At 39.0% G+C, this 19358-nt stretch overlaps 1 protein-coding gene across 10 annotated transcripts in view; it reads left to right on the top strand.

Annotated features, from left to right (window-relative positions):
- Positions 1-19358, top strand: part of PCNT (pericentrin) — a 94701-nt gene that overhangs the window by 17006 nt on the left and 58337 nt on the right. For 8 of the 10 annotated variants that reach the window (XM_052674518.1, XM_052674522.1, XM_052674519.1 and 5 more), the window contains 13 exons: positions 806-1061; positions 2850-2908; positions 3108-3282; positions 5093-5229; positions 5744-5855; positions 9147-9188; positions 9899-10163; positions 10448-10535; positions 11858-12074; positions 12837-13075; positions 15311-15786; positions 17106-17682; positions 18478-18711. In XM_052674518.1, the coding sequence (XP_052530478.1) occupies positions 806-1061; positions 2850-2908; positions 3108-3282; positions 5093-5229; positions 5744-5855; positions 9147-9188; positions 9899-10163; positions 10448-10535; positions 11858-12074; positions 12837-13075; positions 15311-15786; positions 17106-17682; positions 18478-18711 (2877 nt within the window). The remainder of the gene's footprint in view (positions 1-805; positions 1062-2849; positions 2909-3107; positions 3283-5092; positions 5230-5743; positions 5856-9146; positions 9189-9898; positions 10164-10447; positions 10536-11857; positions 12075-12836; positions 13076-15310; positions 15787-17105; positions 17683-18477; positions 18712-19358) is intronic. The other 2 variants (XM_052674521.1, XM_052674524.1) reach the window with 1 other exon arrangement.

Genomic DNA, 19358 nt, shown 5'->3' with positions numbered 1-19358 from the left:
CTGTGGTTGTATTTTAACATTAATTTCAAAAGAAACTGAATTTGATTTTTATTTTCTTTATAAGTTTAATAAATAAATGTATACATTTTAAAAACCCCAACATTTTAGTTATCCTGCTAATTACATTTGTTGAATAATTGCTTTTGTGCAAAATTGAAGCTTGCAAACCTGACTTCCTTCTAAGTATTTACTGTTTAGTTTTTTTTTTTTAACACTTCTAAATGTAAAGTGGAAAGACTAGGTCTAGTTGTCTAAATTTGACTAGGTCTAGTTGTCTAAATTTGACTAGGTCTAAATGTAAGATGCTGGTGTACTGTTTAGGTTATTTAGGAATTACAAATTTTCAGGCAGTATGTTTTGGCTGCCAGTTTTAATTGATGGATATTCACTATTTTAGTTGAATTTAGTTTCCACATTTCCAATACCACGTTAGAACCTTGCTATGTACCGTGTTATAAACAGTAACCAGAGAATTTCTGTAATACTCAATGAAGGAATGGGATGTACATGTGCTCTGTTCCAAAGACTGTACGAGAATGGACATATGGAAGGTATTTTGTTAGAGTTGCAGTTAAGAGGCAGATAAGGAAAACTTACTTTGCACTGAAAATTGTTGGTAAATCTCACTGTTGCAGAAGTCAGTTCTGTCTTGGCCATGACGAAACACTTTTCAGGTACAGAAAAGCAAAACTTAGAGGTGCTAACAGTTGAAAGCAATTCAAACTGAAACTGATGATGGGGGGAGGAAAAAGTGAACACCTGCTGTTGGAGGAGACGCTAAAATGTTTTTTCTTCTCCATTACAGACGCTTCACAGCCTTGAATTGGAAGCATTGCGCCTAAGTTTAAATAACTTGCACACCTCCCAGCTTGAGCTTACTCAGTCTAACTTGAGAAAAGAAAAGGAAATTGCACTTGTGGAACTACGGGAGATGCTCAATGATAAGCGTGCTCAGGAGATAGCAATTCTACAAAGCCGCCATCAGCTGGAGGGGGAGAAAATTAAGGAACGTTGTTTGAAGGAAAAAGAAGACCTAACGTCAAAGTATCAGCAAGAATTAGGTATTAAATTTGGGAATAACAGGCGAGATATTGAAATTCAGTCAGTATTATTCTGCCTTCAGGGGTTTCCATCGTGATGTAGATTCGGCGTTATGATTGAAGGCTGATATTGCCTAGAATAGGTATAGTGAGTAGACTTGCACGTGCAGGATTAAACTTTGAAGTGCAAAAATAAAGTTATCCAGACCTAATCTTAACTCTTCTTCAACTATGTGCATGTTCTGCAGTTGTGTCTGTAAAACAGCAGTATATTAAGCTAGTTGCTTTCAGGAAGCGTTAGACAGGGCTGTCCCAAATAATTTACTTGGTGCAAAGAGTAGAGCTCTTATCTGTGTTTCTTAAGGGTTTTTATTGCCCTAAGTCAGCACTGACTACTGGTGTGTTTCTGTCAAGATGTGTAAAAACTTACTGCCTTGCCCACTTGTTGGTTTCAAAAGTAAGAGAAAGGACTTGGAAAGGATCTGAAAGACTCAGTGTGAACTTGTACCAGATGTTCTGTGTGAGAACCAGGAGGAAAGCCACAGCTGTCAATACTGAAGCCCTGCTGATGGCTCTGTGCCCATTTTGGAGGTATTTACCCCTTTTCAGATCAGAGAACATTTTTTCTGAACAATATGGCAGGGCTTAAGGAACTTCTGGAGAAAGGTGAGGTCTGCAGCAATTCACTGAAGAACTTGTAGGAAACTTTTAGTTCTCCTTTCCTGAGAGGAAGAAATATTTTTGGTGGCTTTTTGACTCAACAACAGAAGAGCATAAGTAATATAAAGAACTGCTGGGTTAATGGGGTTTTGGAGTACAAGGGGATCTGAGCAAAGTTCTCTGAATCAGTGCTGTTTATCTGCATTTTGGCACTGTAAGTTGAACATAACCACTTAGAAATGCTTGAATACAAGGACCTGAAGAGGATCTAAAATTAGATGATGCAGGAGAAATGTGAGCATTGTAGATGCTGTTATCTGGAAGGATAGAGGAAATTTTCAGGGAAGTGGTGATTGAACATGACCCTAACTCCTGTGAGAACTCATACATTCTTATCTTGTAGATGAAATTTCATCTTACATCTGACCGTTGGCTGGGTAGCTGATAGTACCTCAGTCTCTGGAGTCTCATTTCCCACTGAGAAACTTGAAGTGATGTTTAAAGCTAAGGCAACAGCACTTGGAAGAAAAGAAAGTTTTCTGGTGTTCTCATGGCCCTGCAGAGGTGCTGAGTCAGAACTTATAAGGAAACAAGGAATGAACTGGGAAGCTGTCAGTGAAAACGAAGCACATAATAGTATCTGTCTTCTGCTCTGTTTTCCATGCATTTTTAGAAGACATTTGAAAAAAGTTTCCCACTTGCTGTTGTCTGCTGCTCTTTTGCTATGTCTCTGGCAACAGAGATGATTGTATCTCTTATGTGTTATGCAGTGAAATACTGCTGCCTAAAATGACAGTGATGGGCATTTGAATTTCCAAGTGTGGAAAAAGGAGGGTAGTTTATGTACTTCTTTAAAGTGTCATACTGTCTCTGTGGGCTTAGTTGGACATTCCTTTACTAATTAAGCTGTCCTTAGGCTTTTCTTAGCAGTTACAACTGCTAGATAATTATTACTTTCTAAAATGAAAGGGAATTACTGGGGTATAACGTAACAATAGGATTAGATAGGCATGCAGCAGCATAATGTGCAAGGGTCTGCCTATTCAAGCTCTAAGTGTGATGTTGAAAATGTTCATCTATATTTCTACTTGTCATTTAAACATAATATTGTATATACATTTATTAATAGTAAGGATTTTTATTTCACAGTTGATCAAAGAAAGAAAATAGAACTGGAAATGGAAGAGAAACATATTCAGATGCTAGAGGTACAAATTTTGTTCTTCATAGAGGGAGGAAAAAAAAAGAACAATTTCCTTTAATGAACCAGAGCTGGAAGAAGTCCCATGTCTACTACATGTTTGTTGTAGTGGACAAATAAATGGAATATAAAGGGGAAAAAAAACCCCAGACACTTGATATTTGCTAAATGTTTGCTTTAATAACGCACATATCTTTTTGTCTTAGACTCTTAAAAGAGACTGGGAGTTGGAGTCTGAGATGCATTTAAAATACACGTGTGAGGAGCTGTCTAAAAAACATCATGCTGAAATAGCAGAGCTGCAGAAAACTCTGGAAATGGAATTAGAAAAAGTCAAAGCAGAGCTGGGACTTCTTTCTCTTGAGAAGGAACAATCTGAAAGTAGGTGCTATGATCTGAAAAGCAGGTTTCTTTATCCAGCAGTAGCAAAGCTATCCATATAAAAAAGCAAATACAAAACATATCCTTGTACAAGAATGAGGTTGATGGCATGAGACTGTTGAAAACAGGAACTAAGTGAGAAATGTTTTTAAAACTCACATAACTGCATTGAATTTTAACTTGCACTAGACAGGTGTTTTTCTTTGAAAGTATTAAAGGTGTTTTGCTGACAGATTAAAGCCAGCTTTAGGCTAATCAAGATTTCTGTTCATATTCATGGAAACTTCTTCAAACTAAAACATGCACCTTCAGATTCTTGTTACAAGAATCTTATACAAGTTACAACTTGGTGGAATGACATCTTGTTTAAGTACTGTTCTGTAAGTGACTTTTAAGACTAGCGTAATTGGAGTTTTTATTATCTTTAAAAGTAATTTAATGATGAACACCTAACCAGATACATCCTCTGCTGACATGCAGATAGAAGATAGAACTGTGAAGAGCTTGGATAGGGATTGAAAATTTGATGCATTTACTGGAATTGTGATTTACTTGCCCTTATTGCCAGTAACTGCATGAGAAGGATCCACGAGATAAGTATGCTGTGAAGAGAGAGATCTCGTCAGGTAGTTGAGCCTCCAAGACTCTATGTCAGCGAGAGATGTGGGAAACATTTTCCTCAAACGAATGAGAATACTGTGCTGCCGCTGCTGAATTCTGATACCATCTGGCAAGCAGCAGGACCAAGTTTGAGAAGTGAAGGGTGGCCTTCTTATGTGCCGTAGGCCTGGTGCTTTCACTGTGTTTGAATGGCCTTTGGCTGCTATGAGGACATATTTCTACAAATGGCTTGTTCTCCCCTGCCTGCACTGGCTTTACCAGGTTTCCATGAACCCTGTAAAGTTTGCCTGTAAAGTTTATTCTGTGAGGGTAGTGTGAATCTCTTGCAGAACACCATGGCTGAAAAACAGTCAGTTTACTGCAGGTGTTTTCTGACAGACCAAGATTTGTTGACTGAATGAAGTAATTGCAAGTTTAGGGTTTAGAGGCAAGTTTACAGGGTTCAGAGAGTGCTCAGCACTGAGGCATGGCATAAGCCTCTCCAGTCCTTCTAAGTCATCTCTTTCATTTCTCGCTACTGGCTGTAGTTGTAGGAGAAATTCTGTGTTTGTAGGCCACGCAGAAATGTTTGATTCCCTTAAGGAAATGTGCTTCTAGTTCAGAATACTTCTTGTATATGCAGAGAGCAGGTATTCATCTCTCTGGCATTACTGTTTGGTTACTTCTTGGCTAAGAGTGTATTATATAGATGTATGGGAACTGCTGAGTCACGGCCTGAATCTCTGATTGATCACCTGAGGTGAGCACTGGTGAAGGCAATTCACCTTGCTGCTGGGGGGGGGTGGAGCCTGGCTCCTCTGGGAGCTCTCTCCTAGACCCATTGAAGAGCTGACTGCCAGTGGGGAAGGATCTCTTCTGGAGATCTCTCCTCTGGAGATTTGCAGCCTGAGATGTGGGTAAGCGTTCTATCTATTCTCTTTTTGTATACTCTGCTTTGCCAAGCTCTCTTGTTTATTTCATTATAACATCTTTATATTCATTGACTATACATTAGAGAACTGTGGTAGCACTGTAGTGATCTGAAAGTAGTGAGACCTCTATGAAAAGGCTTTTATTGCTGTGAATCCTACAGGAAATGTAAGCCAGCATAGTGGTCTGAATACATGCTATTCCTATTTTAGTCACACAGGTACAGGTTGTTACTTGTTAGCCAGGATGATGGTGTAACAAAACTCATTTTCAATTTTAGAGAAATGTGTAGATTTGGAGAAGCAGCACCAGTTAGCAATCACAGCATTAACTAAACAACTGGAGGCTGAACATAACCAACTCCTGGAAAATATGAAGACAGAAAGCCAAGAAAAAGAACAGAATCTACAGAAGGAGGTAAAGATGATTTTTTTGCATTGACTAATTGATTACTATGTGTGCAGATCATATACTCGTGTTATTATTTGGGTAACTGTGCTTAGGGGTTTAAATAAAAAAAAAAACTGAAGCACACACATAAAGTAGGTGCATACTCTGGGACCTTCTATAGCAATTAATGATTTGAATGCAACTGCTGTTCTGCAGTTTGGTGCCATTCCTTCCTCTGTATTAAGGATTGGCACTTTAATATAGGTGATGTTCTTGATTTTTGAGATTTGTGTTTCTTGCTACTTGATTCTTGCTAGCAGTGTTAACTGTGGCATCAGAATGGAGCAAATCCGTTTTTAAAATACATCTAATAGGTAAGCACTCCTCAGTATCTCAGGTATCCTGGGTCAGGATATGAATGTTTTGATATCACTGATGTTTCCACCTTGTTCTGATATAACTGTATGTGTTGCATGTAAAGTAAGGAATCAGAAAAAAAAAAAAAAAGTTTCTAATGAAATATTGTTATTAAATCCCATAGCTGGAAAAACTTCAGATCATGCATGAAGAATTCAAGACTCGATCACAAGAAGAAGTCAGGCAGCTTTGGTCTCAACTTGGCAGTACCCGAGCAAATCGGCAGGAGTTAAGTGGTATGCTCAAAACTTAGGCATTTTATTTTGTTTCATCTTGGTCGTGTGGTTGGTGTGAAAGGAGTTTAATTGTGTACCAGAAATGCTCTGCTAGGTCACTGATACGTGAAGTACATCACACCCTAGTGATTGGTGTGTGATGAGTTTGTGAAGTGAAAGGTGAGTCAGTGTTTGATGTCTAGTTGGTTCTAGTTGGATGTCAAAAAATGTGGTGTGGCTCTCTTGTTTTCCATTCCTTTCTCTGCTCCAGCCTGCATAGTATAAATATCTGTAGTGAAAGCCAAATGACTTCATTGCCACTTCAAATAAATGTCGTGTAGTTAAAGATGGAGAAAATCCTGGTCAGTGAACTAACACGCTACTTTTTGAATTCAGTACATGATTATAACTTCAACTGAGAAAACTGTTGATTTTTAAGATCACCATGTCGAATCATAGAATTGTAGAATTGTTCAGGTTGGGAAAGACCATAAGGATAATTGGATTCAACTGCAACCTAACCATACTACCCTAACAGCACCCTGCTAAATCATAGAATTGTGGAAGTTGGAAGGGTCCTCCAGAGAGAGTCCAACCCCCCTGCCAAAGCAGGTTCCTTACACCGGGTCGCACAAGTAGGTGTCCAGGCTGGACTTGAATGTCTCCAGAGAAGGAGACTCCACAGCCTCCCTGGGCAGCCTGTTCCAGCGCTCCGTCACCTCACCTAAAGGAGTTCTTGCGCACATTTGTGCGGAACTTCCTATGCTGCAGTTTCCAGCCATTTCCCCTTGTCCTGTCTCCACTCACCACTGAAAACAGGCCTCGCCATTCTGCCCCCCACACCTTAGATATTTATAGACCTGGATCAGGTCCCCTCTCAGTCTTCTTTTCTCAAGGCTGAACAGACCCAGTTCACTCAGCCTTTCCTCATAGGAGAGATGCTCCAGGCCCCTCACCATCTTCGTGGCCCTCCGCTGGACTCTTTCCAAGAGATCCCTGTCTGTTTTGTACTGGGGAGCCCAGCAGTGCTCCAGATGAAGCCTTACCAGAGCAGAGTAGAGGGGGAGGATCACCTCCCTCTCGACCTGCTGGCCACGCTCTTTTTTAATGCACCCCATTGGCCCTCTTGGCCACAAGGGCACACTGCTGGCTCATGGCCAACCTGTCATCCACCAGGACACGCAGGTCCCTCTCCGCAGAGCTCCTCTCCAGCAGCTCATCCCCCAGCCTGTACTGGTGCATGCAATTATTCCTCTCTAGATGCAAGACTCTACACGTGCTTTTGTTAAACTTCATCCGGTTTCTTGCTGCCCAGCTCTCCAGCCTGTCCAGCTCTCGCTGAGCCTGAGGCCTTCAGGCACCCCTGGGGGACACCATTGGTTACAGGCTTCCAACCAGACTCTGCACCGCCAACGATGACCCTCATGTCCCTGAGCACCACATCCAGATGTTTGTTAAACACATCCAGGAATGGTTCAAATACCTTCATGGGGAGCCTATTCCAGTGCTTAACCACCCCTTCTGTAAAGAAGTTCTGCCTGATATCCAACCTAAACGTCCCCTGGTGCAACTTGAGGCCATTTCCCCTTGTCCTGTCACCAGTAAGAAGAGACCAACTCCACTCTCACTGCAGGCACCCTTCAGGTATTTGAAGAGAACGATAAGGTCTCCCCTCAGCCTCCTGTTCCCCAGACTAAACAGCCCCAGTTCCTACAGTCTTTCCTCATAGGCCATATTCTCCAAGTCCTTCCCCAGCCTTGTTGCCTTTCTTTGCACCTGCTCCAGCACCTCCATGTCTTTTCTGTACTGAGGTGCCCAAAACTGAACACAGTACTTGAGGTGAGGCCTCACCAGTGCTGAGTACATGGGCAGGATGACTTCCCCAGTCCTGCTCACCATACCATTACTGATCCAAGCCAGGATGCCATTGGCCTTCTTGGCCACCTGGGTACTCTGCTGGCTCACATTCAGCAGACTGTCCATAAGCACAACAAGGTCCCTTTCCATCAGGCAGCTTTCCAGCCACTCCTGCCCAAGCCTGTAGGCTTACCCAGGGTCGCTGTGACCAAAATTCAGGACCTGACACTTGGCCCTATTGAAACTCATACAGTTAACCTTGGCCCATCAATCCAGTCTATCCAGGTCCCTCTGTTAGTGCCTTTCTCCTCTCAGGCGGATCATCACTCCCTCCCAACTTGGTGTCGTCTGCAAACTTACTGATGATGCACTCGATCCCCTTGTCAAGATCATTAATAAATATGCTAAATAGAAGTGGCTCCAGTACTGAGGCCTGGGGGACACCGCTTGTGAGTGGGCACTAACTGGATTTAACTCCACTGACACAGCTCTTTGGGGCTGGCCATCCAGTGTTTCACCCAGTGGAGTGTGTGCCCTTCCAAATGACTTCAAGAGATTTGTTGTAGCTGTGAGGATTTTTTCTGTTATTTGTTGATAGGCTACTTTATTTTAAAAGAGAAAGGCAGAAATATTTCAAAACCGTGTGATCCTGTTTAATCTCCTTTTTTTTTCTTTTTGAAATGTGGTGTGAATTTTATGTATCTTAAGATTTCTGATGTAAATTATTACAGTTACAAAGACAACTTCACAGCGCAGAAGTTGGAATTGACATTTTTTGCTTGAAAAAATAGAAGAATAAATAGTAGATATATAGTGGAATAGTAGAATATAACTCGTATGTGTACAACAAATATATTATATATAATAAATATATAATAAGTGAAGGTGTAATTTTTAAGAATTAAAATAGGCAGCGTGATTTTAACCTTGACTCTGTATGTTGCCTTTGGTAGATTGTAACATTAGATGGCATTCTTATACTGGGTTGGTCTAAACATATTATATTGCCATTTGTTTTAAGCATAATTTTCTGGGCTAACTGGAGTTGTAAGTACCTCATCACCGGAGGTGTTCAAGAACAGATCGGGTGGGGCCCTGGGCAGCATGATCTGGTTGCAGCACTGCTGGTTGGCAGCCATGCCCATAGCAGGGGTTGGAGCTAGATGATCTTTGAGGTCCCTTCCAATCAAGTTGTTCTATGATTCTATGAAAATTTCAGAATTTTTTAGCTAATGTAACTGTAAGCTTTTGAAGTGTAATTGGATTTTATGAAGGTGTTTTTTTTTTTTTTTTCTGTCATTTGTTCATACCACTCCATAGAATTTTCTTGAATTCTTGAATATCCCATCTCTGTAGTCCTAATCTTTATTAACTCTTCAAATGACATTCCATGTGACTAATCACTGACATTAGTGTTGCTTGTACCCTTTCTGTTTCTCCTTCGTGTTACTTGAGATGGTGAGTCAGTCTGGTCGAGGATGGAAACTCGTGTTCCAGGTGAGGATCTCTCCTTGTATGAGGGGTTCTTAATGGTGTTTGGTTTTTCACTGCTTCTCTCCACTGAAGTCATATGGTGTGACAATGCATTTGAACTGGTTTGAGGACTTACTGTGGTGGATCCAAAGCATAGCAGCTGGACAATTGGATCACTGCTCAGATTTAAAAATGACCTTTCACCAAAGGTGAAAGTTATTAGATGTCTTCCTCTGTTAATTTCATACTGGTAGATGTTGCTGATTAGGCAAAACCTACCTATGCAGTATTGGTTTTCCCTTGTCTGTGCTGTTAGTGTTCTCATTAATCCTGGCTTGTCACTTGATTCCTCTGATCCTTGTACATAACAACTACTGCCTTAAGCAGATGTAAGCAGTGCACTTAATGCTCTTACTCCTTGTTTGTGTGTTTGCTGTGAAAAATTTCACTCCAAGTATGTGTTGCATTTTTTTTCCTTGTTTTCCTTCATGAAATGCAGTTCTATCTTCAGTTGATCTGTGTAGATTCATAAAACCTTAAGTCACCATCACCTACAAAGTTAAGCCATCTGGAGAACTGTTTTTTCTTACACTTTTTGTCCTTTTCCTACCTTGGCTTCTGCCTATTGCTTGTGGAATAACATTTTACAACTATCTCAACAAGTAAGATATGGCTGATTTTCATTTGTAGTTGTACTCTCTTGAGTGCTCATGCTGTTTTTATTTCCATTCCAGAGCTGAAAGAGCAGCTCATGGCTCGTGCATCACAGGTGGAAGAAATGGAGCATTTAAAGCAAAAATTTGAAGAGCAGCGTCAGCGAACAAAAAGTGAGCATGAGGCTGAATTAGAACAACTGAGAATCTACTTTGAAAGAAAGTTAAGAGTCGCTGAGGAAAACTACAGAGAAGAATTGACTGTGCTGCATCAGAGACTGCAAGAACTGAAAGAATATTCAGTATCTGAGGTTGATGTGAGCCATAATCAAGTAGGGAATATCAGGTATCTCTTTTTTCTTTTTGTCTTGTGTTCTAATGTGGAGTGTTTCCATTTGTTTGTCTAAAAGGTGATGTTAGCTTGTAAATATGTTGGGGTGGGGCACTGGGGGATTTAGATTAGTCAGATACCTAGCAATGGAAGTAATGAATGTGGAGGATACTTTCCTATGTAGCTATTACAGTGGCTCTATGCCTGCTTTTCATACCATATGGTAAGTCAGTACATTTAACCTATTTCGTGATGCATGGTATGGTCTTGAACTTTAAAACACTTTTTCTCTTCCTCAGTTCTTCTGTCACAGTTTTTGGAGAGGTTGAGAAAGAGAGAAAAGACTTTTTCCTTGATCAACTGAATCAACAGCTGGAGCAACATAAGGTAGGATTTTGGAGATGGTGAGATACACACAACTTATATGAAAATTGATGTCTGATTCCCAGCTCTTAGCAAAGGGTTAGTTGTATTTGTGATGTTTATTTTGACCTGATTATTTTTGTTAGGTATTTGTAGGTTATTACTTTCAAATAATCCATAGGATATTGTGTCCCATATCTAAAATGGAGCAAGCTCTTACTAATTTCTTCCACGCAAGTGGGGATTTTGCAACATTTCTTTTCTCTATATATTCTGTAGCAATTGTGCCTCTTACTGCTGTCTGTTCTAAGTGGCTACACTAATTTGGTCTCTCCTCTGTATTTTCATATACCTTTTTATGATTTTAACATACTGACTTTTTAGATAGATTTATTTGAAGTTGACTTATAGTCAAGAGGAATTTTCCTATTTTGGTTTTAGGTTTTTATTTTTTTTAAATTAGCTATAAAAATAATTTTCTTTAATGACAGGATGACAAGCAGACAAGACATAGACAAGACAGCATGAACTCAATTTCATTAGTAAACAACACCAAAAAAAAGACGGGTATAAAATAAATGAGAAAAGAATGTATCGTGGTTTGTTTGTTTATTTGTTTGTTTCTTGCTCCAGATTGTTTCCGACTAAATATGAAACTGCATTCATAGGTCATGATCTCTAATTTATCTACAGCTGGGAAGACATCTGTGGCTTCCCAGGGAAAAAGAAAAAGGGAACTTAAAAACAGGGGGCTGACTGACTTTTTGTAGAGTCTGATAGTGACATGAAAAGGAGAAAGGTTTTAAAGTCAAAGGGGAAATGTGGTTTAGATGTCAGGGGGAACTTTTTACTTGGAGAGTGGTGAGGCTGCCCGGAGAAGCTGTGGGTGTTCTCTTGAGGTGTTCAAGGCCAGGCTGGATGAGGTCCTGGGCAATCTGATCTGGTGTGTGGAAACCCTGCCCATGGCAGGGAGATGGAAACTAGATGATCTTTTAAAGCCCATTCCATCCCCTTTCATATAGAGGAGGAGTCTTTATAGTCTTGAGAATTGATGGTTTCTCCACCTAGATGCTTGTGGGACTTTCCTCTGTATTATATCTTCAGACAATTCCTGAAATTCTGCTCTGTCCTGTGACATGATTCCAGATTGTGTATGCCTTGAGTGGCTCTGCCACTGTACTTAATAGAGTGGCAGGAAAAGAGAAGAATTAGGGCTTTTGTAAGCCAGGTATATAAATGTCAAGCACACACTTCTCAGTGGAATTAATTTTGTATTCTCTCTTAGAAGAATCTCATCATGATTTCCTTAAAGGTGAAGATGTCTTTTTAATTCATTTCTTATGCAGGAAGAAATTGCCTGTTTGCAAGGGCAACTTAAGGAAGATCACAGACACGAACTAGATTCCTTAAAATCTTCCCTTGCACTTCAATATAAAGGGGACCTACTGAAAATGAAGATGGACCTCTCAGACAAGTATATAGTAGAAATAGAGGAAATGAAAAGAAAGCATTGTTTAGAACTTGAGCAGCTCCGTGCCAGACTTTCAGAAGAACATATCAAAGGTAAGATAAACTTACAGATTGGAAGTAAAACGGCAAGCTGATTGTGTGGATAGCACCTTTTAAAAAAAAAAAATATTTAAAGGTTACCTGATGAAATCGTTAATTTTTTGTTGCTTTGCTTTACAGAAAACACTTAAAAACACCAGTGTTAATCACTGGTATTGAGCACTTTGCTTTTTGACTCTTATGGGGATATTGAATTGCTTTTCTAAAGATTTGATGACCTGACGGTGGTTATTCTGTAGTAAAACCTACTGCAACTGAGGAACAGGAGTTAATCACATTCCATTCTTGATGCATGGGACACCAGTGTCAATTCCTGAATTAACATTAAAAATTGCAGAGAAAGATTTTATCAGGCATGTTTAATCACTGTCATATCTGGATGAAGTAGATCATTTCTCAGTCCTTTCCACGGAGTATAAACGTCGTTTTGTGGTCTTCATAGCATTCTGTTCGTATGACTTCAATATCTTTTTCCTTCTGTGTTTTCCGCTGGTTGTTGTGTATATACTGGTATGAATTTTTTGAACAAAGAAGGAAGTATTTGCAGGGAACAGGTTTTGTGATAGGTAGCTATTGCTATAGAACTCAGGATAAAATTCCTTTTGCGGCTAAACTTAATGAGACTTTATACTGGTCAATTTTGTGTAATTTCTTAACAGTTACACTTTTCCTTGATAAATGCTTTCTTGTAATTTGTATGAATATGCTGACTTATATGCATTTTATATTGAACCAGTACATTGTTTCTTCCCACAGAAATCACTAAATTGCGCCTGCAGAGTGCTCAAGATGCAGCACGTCAAGTTGAAATGGAGGTGGCCAAGCGAGTATCTGTGCTGGAGGAAGAACACAAAGTTAAGCTCTCTCTCCTCCGCTCTGAGGAACAGCATATTGCAGAGCTTTCAGAAGAAATAAAGTGTTTAAAGGAAGAGATAACTAAACAAAAAGACTTCTTTGTGCAGAATGAGAAGCATCTGAAAGAGCAAATGGAGCAGGTAACCCATGTTACTGTTCTGTTCGTGTGGAGCCAAGCAAGCACAGATCTGCTAGGAAGGCCAGGGAGATACGCATGGCACTCATCTTTTACACATACCTGATTAATGATGTTAGCTTCAAGTTTAAATGGAATTGCATGGATACACTTGAATAATGGAATGTATATTTGTAATTCAGAGCGTGTTAGTGTTAAACACTTGAAAGTTCAGATAGCGTGGAAGGGGAAGAGTGTTTCAAGGGTTGATCCTGTCCACCTTTTCATTAAAGCGAGTCAAACATACACAACCACTTCTGATACATGTACAAGTAAAGTGATGCAGTTATGTACTGTGATGCGTCATGCAGTAATGGAGACTTTAAGAAAAAGTGATGTAGCAGATGGAAAAAACCTTTCTTTTGATTGGGTCCCCTTGAGGCAGTTTCTGGTTCTAATAGGACAGTTTTCTGAAACAAATAGGTTTTCAGACCAGATTTTTGGGGAGGAAAAAAGAATAGGACAACAGATTTCTGTTTTCATTTTGCTCTGGCTCTTTGACTGTTAAAGCTTAAGAGATTGAGAATCACTTAGGTTGCAAAAGGCCTTCTAGATCAAGCTCAATCATGTCCTGACCTACAGAGTCCTGTAACAAAACCAGCTCCCTTAGTGCCACTTTCACACATCTCGTAACTGCCTCCAGGGAGGGGGCTCCACCATTTCCTTGAGGGTTCCATCCGATGCCTAACCACTGTCTCTGTGAAGAATCTCTTCCTGGTGTACAATCCAAACCACCCCTAGAATAATTTAAGACTATTTCCTCATTTCCTATCATTTTTCACTTGAGAAAAGAGAATGACACGTTTAGTACTGCAACCTCCTTTTAGGTAGTTGTAGAGAGTGTTGAGTCTCCCCTCAAACTCCTGCAGACTAAACATCCTGAATTTCCTCGGTTGCTCCTCATAAGTCTTAGTTTCTGCTTCCCTCATCAACTTGGTTGCTCTTCTTTGTATGTGCTTGATCAACTCAATATCCTTCCTTTAGAGAGGGTCCCAAAACTGAATGCAACGTTTGAGGTGTATTCTCACCAGTGCTGCATGCAAGAAGACGATCAGTTTCCTGATCCGACTGACCACACTGTTCCTTAAAAAAGCATTTGGCCTCCTTGGCCACACTATTGCTCTCCTGGCTGTTGACCAGTACCTCTAGGTTCTTGTGTACTGGGCAACTTTCCAGCCACTTGCCTCCACGCCTGTACTGCAGTATGGGGTGGATGTAACTCAAGTGGTACCCAGTGTTTACCTTGGTTGAATGTCTTGCAGTTGAACTCAGCCCGCTGATTTAGCCTAACTCCATCTCTCTGCAAAGCCTTCCTACTCTCAAGCAGATCAACTCTTTTGAGTTGCAAACTTTCTGAGGGTGGATTTGATCCGCTCATCAAGATAACTGATACACATTTCATTTGGCTTCTGGTCTTTGCCTCTTAGAAGCAAAGTAAATTGTTGCCTCTCAATTTCTGTTGCTTCATAAGATGTTTTCATGGATTGTGTGTTAATCTGATTGTTTGTTTTTTGCTTTTCTGCCTCTTTATTTGGCTTGTAGCATAAAGGGATATTTAAATACATCTTCAAAAGAAATCCTCCAAGTGAAAGCTGAAGAAAAAATGTTACTCGATACATCACTTTTATTTGATCTTTTATTAGCTTTGTTTTCCTTTTAAGGAATAAGCATGTTGTTTCTGTAGTTTACATGCTTACCCTTGTTTTTTAGGGTCTTTATTGCCTTTTGTCATTTAGCAGTCATTTGGTGCTTGGCTTCTGTTTTTATGCTAGATGCTTTTTATGTGCTTTTTGCTACATGTAAGAACTATCCTTGTAATGGACTTCAGTGCTGTGTATAAAATATCACGAGGATGTTAAAGGTGAGGAGAGGTATAAAAGAAAATTTTAGTGATGCTCAATATTAGTAACTTTTTAAGTTGAACTTCTGAAATGAAGAAAAGTGACCACAAGAGAACGTAACAAAGGGTACTAATTATTTTTGCTTTAATTCTCTTTCTCTTTTCTCTACTCCAATAAATTCTTAAAAGTGAGCTGAATTCAGGTTATATAAATTTATACTTTTGCCTTACTTTTGTTCAGAAGGATGACTTGCATGCAAGAATTGAATCTCTCCTAAGACCTTAAATGCTTGAGAAGATTCACTTCAGGCACTTCAATTTGGTTACTGTTTAATGCGTTTTTAATGACTGTTTTCACAGGTAAAATTTAAAATTGCTGAGGATCATGAGAATGAATTAAAGGAAGCCAGGGAAGAAGTTCAGAAAATAGAGACTATGTACAAAGAAAAAGAGAAGAAATGGAAATGTGAAAGTGAGGACCAGAGAATCCAAGCAGAAGAGAAATTATCACTGTTGCACACAGAACTGCAAAATAGGTTGGAATGTGAGAAGCAGAATTTACAGAAGGAGTTTGAACTTCGTGAAACTCAAATGAATCAGCTCCAAGATCACCAAGCTGCCAAAATTGTAGAATTAGAGAAGTTGGTAAAAGAACAGCAAAACAACTTGCAACAGCTAGAAGACAGCCTTGCAGTTGCACAGGCCACACAGAAGTCTCAGGAACAATATGACAGTGACCTACAGGCAGCCAAAGTGCTTATGGCAAAAGAAATGGAGAAGGCCAAGCTTTGTCTGCAGGAAGAGTGTGCGCTGAAACTTTTGGAAGCACAAAGCAAGTAAGCCTTGAGTATTTGAGCATTTTCATTTGCTGGGGATGAGTAGCCCTTGAGTCGGTAATCATTGCTACTTTTTTCTTATTTTGCAATTAGCAAGTGACAGTGGTGTGGATTGTCACTTGATGGCACCAGTTTACTTATTTATGTAGTGTTTACTGTACCAAGGTATAGTAAGGATGTCCATTATTATATCTAGTCTGTAGCCTAGTATTCCTTCTAACAGTTAAGGTTACAGTGCAACTTGTATTCTAGTCTTGGAGGAGAGAAAGCATGCATGACATACAGATGGAAAAACTCATGCATTATTTTTTAAGATTGCTTGAATTATTCTAATGAATTTGAGCGTATCTTTCCTGGCAAGTAAAACTTGTTATCCACTGAATGATGAGGCTGATGGGCTATATATGGTGTTCTTTAGTGAACTAAGTTCTGATTGGAAATGAAGGTTTTACATGCTCAGGTCTGCTCCTCTACTATCCTATTCTCCATGCCTTATTTTATTATATTCAAGGAAATCTTCAAATATGTGTATATTTGCATACATTACTTAAACTTTACCCCTGTGACTCTGTCCTCCTCAGATACATGCTCATTTGAAAAGGATTGGAGAAATAATTACAGTAAGAAAATGCTGAAACCAGGAACTTAGCCTTTAAATAACCAATCACTTCTTAATTACTGGTGTCTGTATTGAAAAAATGCTGTAGGTAATGATTGCTGCAAACTGCAGCGTTTCCAATACTATGTCTTCTGCACTGAGCTTTGAAGTAGATCTCAGCTACTGTCAGTTTGGAGAAGCCCTTCAGTATTCCTCATGTGCTTCCATGGTGGATTTAAGTCCTGGTCTAAACTAGATGCATTTAGAGATATTGCTTATGACTGTTTACTTGCAGACAACACATTTGAAATGTACACATTGTACATATTGTGTTCTAGATGCTCTCACAGAATATTTGCTCAATCTTGTTTTGATACTCATTTTGTTTTTGTGGGCTTTTTGTGCGCTACACCATCAGTGGAATTTAAATGAGACGGAGAGAGCAAGGTTTGCATGTTACTCTGTGTTGGTAGAAATGTAATAGGAGTTCAAACTTAGCTGGTAATAACCAGATACAGCCAAAAGACATTGACTAGATCATGATGTGGCTCTAAAATCATCTTTTGGTTTGCTTTGAATTAGTTCTTTATTAGAAACACAAAGTGAAGTTATGGAGTATAAATAAAGCCTTGTTCCTGTTCTTTGTTACTTATCAATTTATTTATTATTTCAACAAAAAGTGCCTGACAATATTCTCTTAACTTTATGGGAAATCATTTAGGTTTATGGAGGAACACAAAGCTTTGACTCGGAAGTTCACGGCTGAGCAAGAGTTTCTTCTCCAAGAGCTGAAGAAGAAACATGTTGATGAGCTAGAGCTTCAAAGTCAGCAGCTACAAGAGAAGCATAAGCAGAAAATTTTATCTCTGACAACTGAATTTCAGAGAAAGCACCAAGCTGAAATTAAGACACTTAAATCTACACTAGAAAGTAAACAGCAAACTCAACTTGAAGCTTTTGTTGCTGAGCTTCAGACAAAACATCAAGCACAAATTGATGCGCTGGAGGCTAAACACTTATCAAACCTGGATTCCTTGGAGTCATCCTACCTATCTGAAATTCAGAATATAAGAGATGAACATAGGCAGGTTCTTGAGAAGCTACAGCTGCATCACACAGAGCAGCTCCGTGAAAAGGATAAAATGAATCTAACGTGCCTCGCTCAGGAGATAGAGATATTGAAGTTAAAGCATGCTGAGGAACTTCAGCTAGCACAAAATAATTTGAAAATTGAGCTAGCTACTGTGCATATGGAAAAGCTTAAAATTATGGCTGTAGAAGCAGAAGAAGCTCATAAGGTAAGTCAAAAAGAAAACTTACTTTAGAAAGTGAAATTTCATGTTATATTTTTAAGCCTACGTAAATGTGAGAAGCTGTTGAAGTTTGTAGGATCACTCTTGTTCTTTGGGTATATTTTCTGCAACATCTTTTGAGCCAACACTAAATCTTGTGTGGCTATACTGTGACTTGAAATAAGAAACTGAAGATGAAAATGAATCTTTTTAAGAGACTGAGCAAGTGAAAAAATGTACCAAAAATATTGCAAGTCAAAAAGTTAGGAAGACTTCTCTAATTGCTGTAATAGAGGATGTTCCAGAGGGCTGTAATGTGTTTTCTTGTGGTGTGTGGCTTTGTTTTGCTTTGTTTTGTTTGTTTCTCCTCACCATGCCTACTCAGCTAGCCTAGTGATTTGATGGGGTTTCTATGTCCACATAGACTCAGAGGAAGGTCTTCTGGTGAATAAGATTTTTTTTTTTTTCCTGTGCTGTCTGCTAACTAATCTTAAGTCTGCACTTGAATTGTTCTTCAGCGTAAAGACTTTACAAATAAAAGGTTTAATGTTGTGTCAATGGGGAGTTCTATCACATACAAGGGAAAAAGCACAGAATTTACAGAACTATTACTAGATGGAAATGGTATTTCATTTCAGTGATACAGAGTGTGTATGTACTTTTTGTGAGACAACATTGCTAATGCTTACTTCAACTTTGATACAGAGGACGTGCACTTTACCAGTGGGTTACAAAAATATTTGTACTTTATTTTTACCCTTTTTTAATTGTTTGTTTTGTTGTAAATTAATGCTTAAACAGGATGACTTAAAAACAGCTCTACAAAATCAGAGAAGTTTGCTGGAAGAAGAAAAACGTCTAGCCTTGGATATATTACGTGAGGAAGTAATGCATATGGAGGAAAAGCATAGAAAAGCTCTGCAAGAACTTCAGAATCTTCATGAGGCAGAAATTAAGAAGCATAAGGAAGAGCACTCCAGGGAGCTGGAAAAGGAACTGGAGAAACTAAAAGCACAGCATGAGCACGAACAGGAGGTCAGAATGTTGGTAAAACCTCAACCCCAAATAAGCCATAGTTTCACACAGAATAAATTCCATCTTATTAACTTTAGAAGTAAGTTTATATATCCAGATGCTTTTCTGGATTTCTTGCAATAGTGCCAATTGATAAGAAGAGACATAGTTAACATTTTCTAGCCTTGCTTTATCTAAGAGGACCTAAGAATTCATATATGTGCGTTAGCCTTATTTTTAAAATTTGAATCCCTGTGTAAAATTTTCTGTCTCTACCTTTTGGGGAACCTGTTCTTTTTTTAATTAAACATTCTAAAGCTCTCATTTAATAGGTAATAATTTCAATAGGTAATAATACTAACTTTGTGGAAAGTAGCTGCTCACTTTAAGCTTTTACTGGTGATCAACTTTACTATCATACATTTCTTAGAGAAATTATAGCAGGTAATACTTTTTCAAATGTGTTTTATCAATAAGATTTGAAAATTGTCCTTGTTGCCATTAAGGCTTTACTATTTCTTCTTCTTCCTGGAGTTGTTTACATGTAAGTTTAACAAAAGCGGTAAGGGATATGAGCTCATAATGAAAGCTAAAATTCAATGATGAACAGAATTATTTTTAAGTATTGAATGGAGGAACTCATTTTTGAATGTTGATATGAGGAGTTG

Source organism: Tympanuchus pallidicinctus, unplaced genomic scaffold, assembly GCF_026119805.1.
Source record: "Tympanuchus pallidicinctus isolate F22 unplaced genomic scaffold, pur_lepc_1.0 scaffold15, whole genome shotgun sequence".
In the NCBI taxonomy this organism is placed as follows: domain Eukaryota; kingdom Metazoa; phylum Chordata; class Aves; order Galliformes; family Phasianidae; genus Tympanuchus; species Tympanuchus pallidicinctus.
The sequence above is the reverse complement of the archived record's forward strand: the minus strand, read 5'-3'. Positions and strand labels throughout refer to the sequence as shown.